Here is a 7,855-nt window from a genome sequence, read left to right as displayed (position 1 = left end):
GTACTATATATATATATATATATATATATAATTTGTAAATACAGGAAATTTAGTAGATAAATTTGCTTAAAATTGTATAGGTAAAGTCTATAATTTTTTGTATTAACAGAGAGATAATTTGAGTAGTATTCCTAATGGAAATCCCCTAAAAACCACATTATTAATATGTAGTAGAAGTATTTATATTTGTATGTATTTGTTTCAACAAAATTACAGAGGTAAGAATTTTCTGCTTAAGCCTTAGTTGAAATGTTTTAAGGGGATTTTGCACAACACGAAATACCCTTCAAATGTCCATTTAAAATAATCACCTTTTCTAAAATAGTGTCCTGATAGCCAAATCTGACTCCTTCCCTGTTCTGAGCACTGTTTTCAGATGTCAGTCTGCTTGTTGCTTGGATATCAGCACTTATATTCCAAAATAGTGTGGTCTGTCTCAACACATTGTTCCATGTGATGAAAAGCAAAATGCTTCAACCCCTTGTAGGCACTTGAATTTCATGCAAAGCAAGAACAAATGGCTCCTCATTTTGCTCAGTGTTTGAAAGGGCTGCTAGTTATTAATACCCCATCACTATTTCACATGTCCTCATCTGGCAATTTAAAGCCTATGGGTCTCGGTTGGTTACACCTCTTAAGAGAGCTATTTGGAAACACTCTAGACATTTTTCTTAGGCCCTATTTTTAGAATGGAAGGCCTAATGGTATTTTAATGTCTCTATATATTCCCAGATCAAGTCTCGAGAAAAAAAAAAAATATCTGTTACCTTTTGAAATTTAGCAAAGCTGGTGGGATTATCACCACTCCTCTGAGAAGTATTGTGTTATAAAGAGTGAATTGTGATTCACAGAATGTCAGTGGTAAAAGGACTATGAAAAATCAGCTCTTCCAAATCCCTCACTTTTCAAATGATGAAACTGAGTCTTGTATGAATGAACTGTTGGCCGAAGATCAGATAGTGAGGCGTGGCCAACATGAAAAGTTCAGAGGGGTAGCTTGTGATTTCCTGCAGAAAATAACTCAGGTGAGGGTCGATGACAAGAAGTGAGCTTCTGAGTTATAGACTCAGCTTTAGAGTGAAAATGGTCTGCTGGACCCCTGTGTGAACCTTCATCGCCTTTACCATAGAAGGTTCTGAATGAAGATGTGGAGTGATCAAAGAATATGTGGGCTCAGAAGTGAGGAAAGGTCCAAGAAACACCTGGGAGAGTTGGGCCCCAAGTGCTACTCAGCCTCACAGTGATCTTCCTCCCCTGACAATGTGGGATGACTTTTCCCTCTGTAAGTGGCACCTGGAATTCCATCAGAGATTCCTTTGGTCCAGCAAGCAATCTTCTAATGATGCCAAAAACCTCTGGAGGGTGAAGTGTCCATCTATTATTATGTACTACTCTGTGTTATTTTCATCTCTTTTCTTCTTTGAAAGTCTCATTTCAATCAGCTCACTTGGGGAATGTAGCTTTGATGGTAAGAAGGGGAAAAATGTTTAGCAGCAAGTATGGTGTTGGAGAAGACTCTTGAGAGTCCCTTGGACTGCAAGGAGATCCAACCAGTCCATTCTGAAGGAGATCAGCCCTGGGATTTCTTTGGAAGGAATGATGCTAAAGCTGAAACTCCAGTACTTTGGCCACCTCATGTGAAGAGTTGACTCATTGGAAAAGACTCTGATGCTGGGAGGGATTGGGGGCAGGAGGAGAAGGGGACAACAGAGGATGAGATGGCTGGATGGCATCACTGACTCGATGGACGTGAGTCTGAGTGAACTCTGGGAGTTGGTGATGGACAGGGAGGCCTGGTGTGCTGCCATTCATGGGGTCGCAAAGAGTCGGACACAACTGAGTGACTGAACTGAACTGAACTGATGCCTTCCCAGGTGGTGCTAATGGTAAAGAATCCGCCTGTCAAGCAGAAGACACAACTTTGATTCCTGAGTTGGGAAGATCCCCTGGAGGAGAAAATGGCAACCCACTCCAGTTTTCTTGCCTGTAGAATCCCATGGACAGAGAAGCCTGATGGGCTACAGTCCTTGGGGTCACAAAGAGTTGGACATGACCAAGTGACTAAAACAATGATGGTCTGGTGGAGGGGGCTTTCCAGGTGGGGTGCTGGAGTGGGGTGGGCAGGATGGTGTCAGGACATTGGAACACAAGTCAGGGACTAGGAAGCAAAGGAAGAATGCTGAAACCAAACCAAGCTTGCTGTGTAGCTCTATTGTGGGCTCTTACACCTGGGAAAGAAAGAGAAAAGCCTTCACCCTGTCCTAGTGTTTATTAGCCCCTTTGGCAAATACTGATTGATTGGAGATTAAGTAGAAGTTTGTAGAGTGATGGGAGAACCCAACCACTGTGTATATGGTTGGTTTACTGGGAAAGTGCATACCAGGTTTTGAATTAACCTTGAGTTATGCTTTTGGGACATACATTCCTAAAGTAAGGACTCATGTGTAATAGAGTAGTTAATAGTCCTTGAATCGGTTGGCTTGGGTTTGAATGCTGGCTGGGACACTCACTAACTCAGTGATCTTGGAAGAATCTCATATATTTTCTGTGCTTCAGTTTCTTTATTTGTAGAGTAGAGATGACAGTAATGGTATTGCTGGTGTAGTACTGTAGTGAGAAATGAGTTAATGTGTATGTAGCACTTAGAGCCTAGCAAAGTAGAAGCAATTGCATGGGAATTCTGTGTTCCCCACACTCCTCAACCACGTTTCTCAGTTTTATTTGAGAAAGTATGTAAGGTCTCTGGAATAAGATCTAGGAAAGAAAATCTTCTCAAAAATGTTATTTAAGCAGAATTTTCAGTTCTATGAATATCTAATTTATTTCCTGAATGGCAATCAGGTGTCTCCTTTCCACTGAGATACTTGCTTGGACTAATTCATATTTTATGTCTAAAGGTAATTCTTTCAAATGCAAAACTTCTTCTTACATCTTCACTAATAAATTTGGATACATGCTAATATAGTTATGTGAATATTAGGATTCTAAAATTTACTTAATTTTAAGACAAGTTTCTGAGAAGGACAAAAGTGTTTGTATCTAAATGTAATTGTTGAGTACTCTTTTCCCACATTTTTATGTATAACAAGGTCTCACTCTCAAGATCCTTTCATAGACTTGATCCTTTCTGTTTTAACTCAGTGGCTGGCACATCCCTTTATGTTCCAGTGATCTATAGATGAATGAGTGGGGAATTATAAGTGTATTTGTTGGATCAAGGAGTTCTTAAAGCCAAATTATTAGGTCCTTATGTGAGAATAAATGATATGGGATGGTAGATAGGGAATGAGTTGAATGTTAAAAATCTGGATTCTCTTCCCACTTCATCTGTTACAAAGCTGTATGTCTCAGAATCTCCCTAGACTTCCCTCAAATGAAGGATTTGAATGAGGTGTTGATTAAGATTTCTTACAAATCTGATACTATATGATTCTGAAATTTCTTATTGACCCTGCATTTTTGAAGTGTGTGCTTTGCTTTGACTGACATACATATTTTCTTTCCTTGTTTTCATAAAAATCATTTGAGATGCCTTTGCCAGATGACCAGCTAGGGTGAAAGGTGCAACCCATAGCTGCAAAGTAGAAAAAGCTGCCTGGATCTGCAGGAGAACAAGTCCATGACCTTGACATTGTAGCGTCCCCATCCCCAGACACAGGAACTCGGATCTAGCAGTGTTTGATTGCATGTCAGATGAATAAAGACAAACTCCAAAGCATCATTACTTTACTGCTAGTGGACAATTGTTTGTGTTTTGCTATTTTGCAGAAGATAGCATAGCAATGAAAAGATAAATTACTGTACAAGGTTTCAGAGTTGCCATTTGTTTGTGTAATATTTTCTTTTCTAAGGAGACAGTGTAGGTTAAGGAACAGCTTTCTCTTTGTCTGCCTCTCAGAGATAATTTGAATTTCTCAGAGGTCTGATAAAGAAATGAGATTAACCTATTTTGTGATCTACTCTGCCTTTTCATTTTGGGGACATTCATTTTCATGTTAATTTTTTCCTTATGGCAGTAAGTAGAGTGGTTTTTTTTTTTTTTTTTGGTTGACAGGTTTACTTAACACAAGAAATCTCAAAAAAAAAATCATTTTGGATAAATCCTTCTACAAGAGAGAGTTAGATGATCTGTTATGGAACTAGTTTATTCCCTCTAGAATCATGACAGTGAGGTGGCTAAAATGCTTGTTACAGGGTTGAAGGTTGTTGACAATTCAAGTTGTTGATTATAGTAAATATAAATTAAGGTATTATTGTAGCATGGGTGGCTAACTTTTCTTTAGTTTAATTATTATTTTGAGAAACAGTCTGTAAAAACATTAATTTCCACCTTTCTCTTTTCTTCTAGTCATGGACTCCTGCCTTGTAGATCCTTCTGTGAGTCTGCAAAAGAGGGCTGTGAGTCAGTCCTGGGAATGGTGAATGCCTCCTGGCCCGATTTCCTCAAATGTTCACAGTTTAGAAACCAAAGTGAAAACAGCAATGTCAGCAGGATTTGCTTCTCACCACAGCAGGAAAATGAAAAGCAATGTAGGTGTCTGCATTTTGTTGCATTTTTTGAAGTTTTTATTGAAATTCATGCTAGGAAATACACAAATAATGCATATAGTACAATAAATTTTAATAAAGTGACCAGACTCATGTAACCAGCACCCAGATCAAGAAATAGAATAGTAACAGCAACCCAGAAACCTAACCTTCCTACCAGTGATCTGACCCTCCCCAAAGAGACCTCTATACGGACTTCCATCACCTCAGGTAATTTTGCCAACTTCTGAACTTGATATCAGTGGTATCAATCGTACAGTATGCATGCCTTTTTTGTCTAACTCCATTTGCTTAACATTATGTTTTAGAGATTCACTGTACTTTCATCTTCTTGTAGTTCATTCATTCTCATTTTTTATGGTATTCTAATATATTTTATGGGCTTCCCTGGTGGCTCAGTGGTAAAAAATTCACCTGCCCATGCCTGCCAGTGCAGGAGATGCAAGTTCATCCCTGAGTTGGGAAGATCCCTGAGAGAAGGAAATGGCAAACCACTACTGTATGCTTGCCTAGGAAATTTCATGGACACAGGAGCCTGGTGGGCTAGTCCATGGGGTTGCAAACAGTCAGACATGACAGTGACTAAACAATAATATGTTTTATACCACAATATATTTTTCTACTCTGCTGTTGACAGACATGTGAGGTGTTTCCAGCTACTGTGAATGGTGATGCTAGGACTATTCTTGTACGTGTCTTTGATGGAACATGGCTATGTATTTGTTCAGCAAAACAGTTTTTTAAAGTGGTTATGGACATTATATTCCTCCTAGCTATGAAAGTTGCACTTGCTCCAAATTCTCCCCAAAACTTGGTATTGCCAGTCATTTTCATTTGAGCGATTCTGATGGTAATGTTGTGGTATTTCTTTGTGGTTTTAAGTTACATTTTCCTAATGATTGGGGCTGAATTTTCAAGCTGTTTTGGTTATTTAAATATCCTTTTTTGTGAAGTGTCTGTCTGAGTATTTTGCCCATTTTTTGATTGGGTAGTCTGTCTGTCTGTTCCTAATTTGTAGCTCTGCATGCATTCTGTATAGAAGTTATCTGTTGGATATATGCATTGTAAAGATCTCCCACTGGCTGGCTTACCTTTCCTTTCTTCTGTTAGTGTCTATTATGGAATAGAAAGTCTTAATTGTAATGGGTTAGTATTATTAATCTTTTCCAATCCTCAGTTTTCCAGATTCTCAGAGGCTGTGAAAGCCTCTTTCTAAATTACTAGGAGGGCCCTTTGGCTTCCACAACATGAGTTACAGTTGCCTGCAGTTTTGAGTTCTTTTTCTAGAATATTGGTGCTTAGCACTAAGTCATCCAATCCACTGTCCTTATAGTTACTTGCCAAATACTTGGTGTGTCACCCCATTGAGCACATTCCTTTCTTTAGGTAGAGTATTCCAGTTCACTTCTGATAACGATTTTAGCAATTGGACCACCCCCTGATGCCAGGGAATGTCTGTCTCCACCTACCATCAATAATGGCAACTTCACACTTATGCCAGCAGTGAGTGATCCAGATCAATAACCCCATCAGACTGCCTGCTTTCTGGGACCACTCCTGCAACTGTCACAAGCTGGGTCTTTCAGAAGCAGTCACTGAGATAGAATTTGTTGTACAGGGTGTTTATTAGGTATCAGCACTTGTGTAAAGGAGGAGAGAGAAGGCAGGATTAGGTGGAGGCAGAAGCTGAAATGTGATCCAGGCCCACTGAAGCTTTAGCTAAATCCTCGGGGAGTTCTGGGGCTCATATGGTCTCAGAGACTTGTTCCATGTTGGGACAAGTCAGCCAGGTCTTTATACCCCCACCTGAAGCCACCACTGGATGTGATCCTTCTTGGGAAGGATGTGCCCTTGTTTAGGGCCGTTCTCTGTTGGCTGACAGTGGGGGAAGCAGATCCTCTCCTGAAGGGCAGGAGTGTAGAGTGGGAACAGACCACATTGATCCAGTAAGAACTGCACTGATTTTGCTCTCTGTTTATAAGACAGTGTTGGTAAGACTCCACCTCCCTCCCGTTTGTTTCCATTCTGAGAGTGCGTTTCTCTGGTGAGCCTTGCTGAGAAACCAAGGTGTTTCTTGCATTCTGCTCCTCCTTGGCAGTCCCAAGTTGTAATTTTTTTTTTTTTTTTGGTAGAGCAGAAAGATTGCTAGATTTCCACTTGGCTTTGCAGAGGTTTTCTACCTAACTCTTTGGCTTGTTCTTTACAGCAGAAGCCTTGAGGGGAAATCCTTCCACACAATAGGCCTGCCCTTCTCTGTGTCTCCTTCCCCGCTACATCCTCGGCGCCTTTATTTCCCACTCCTCTGGTAGCACCAAAACTCGAATTTTTGTCTGTCTACCTCTGTGGGATTACCAAAAAGTTCTACTGGCTTCTCTGCCTCTTTGCAGTGGCCCTCTGTCCAGATTCTCAGTTTCTAGTACTGTGCCAAGAATTGGCAAGTTCCAAGGGGTAAAAGCATCCATACATAGAATGTAGACTGTTTGTTCTACAGTTGTCTTCTCTCTGGATCTTAGCCACTCACCTCTTAATAGTCTCACCAGCTATCAGAGGCCTTTAAATGGATGTTTCTTGTGTTTCATCTGGCTTTTCCAGTTTTACTTGATGGGAGAGACATTAACCTGTCACAAGTTACTCATCCAAGCCTAAAGTAAGGGTTTGTTTATTTCTTTTTAACACAATATACAGTAGAGGTCTACTACTAAATTAGGATTCCCTCCAAAAGGTTGTATATAGCAATAAACTACCAGAATGATGAGTGAGTGTACATGAAAAAGAAGCCCTTTTAATTCTTTTTCAGCTACATTTCTCCCATTTTAATAAGAACACTTTATTACTCATCATTTGGAAAAAGTAGCCTGTTGATATAGGATTTAAGAATCCACTGAGGTGAAAATAAAAAATCATCAGTGTTCCATAACATGATGGTCCTAAAGTATCAGTTTTTAAAATCAAAGTAATACCAATATTCTTTAATAGCTCTAGGTGAAATGCCACTTCACATATGTTCCTCAAATATCAGAAGATAGTACAAATCTTTCCATCTCGGAAAAGATTGATGGTTTTGGAAAAGATCTGGGAAGATATATTAAAAAAAACTTACATTTTAAGAGAATAGAAATGTCCTAAGTACACTCATCTGAGACCCTCTATTTGTCAACCTTTTTAGAATTCTTTATACTCTTTTTTTCCATGTAGAGTTAATTCTCTGAAAATGAGTCTGATAATCGGTGTTTGATGCAGTATTTTCCAGGAATTTAAAATAATTTTTCCATCTCATGCTTGATAGATAAGCGGTATGCTAGCCATC

General features: G+C 39.4%; 1 protein-coding gene across 1 annotated transcript in view; it reads left to right on the top strand.

The window, feature by feature from the left end:
• Positions 1–7,855, top strand: part of CORIN (corin, serine peptidase) — a 309,309-nt gene that overhangs the window by 124,888 nt on the left and 176,566 nt on the right. The window contains exon 5 of the mRNA XM_010858877.1: positions 4,349–4,530. Coding sequence (XP_010857179.1) covers positions 4,349–4,530 — 182 coding nt within the window. The remainder of the gene's footprint in view (positions 1–4,348; positions 4,531–7,855) is intronic.

The sequence above is a fragment of the Bison bison genome, unplaced genomic scaffold, assembly GCF_000754665.1.
Source record: "Bison bison bison isolate TAMUID 2011002044 unplaced genomic scaffold, Bison_UMD1.0 scf7180017864451, whole genome shotgun sequence".
In the NCBI taxonomy this organism is placed as follows: Eukaryota; Metazoa; Chordata; class Mammalia; order Artiodactyla; family Bovidae; genus Bison; species Bison bison.
The sequence above is the reverse complement of the archived record's forward strand: the minus strand, read 5'-3'. Positions and strand labels throughout refer to the sequence as shown.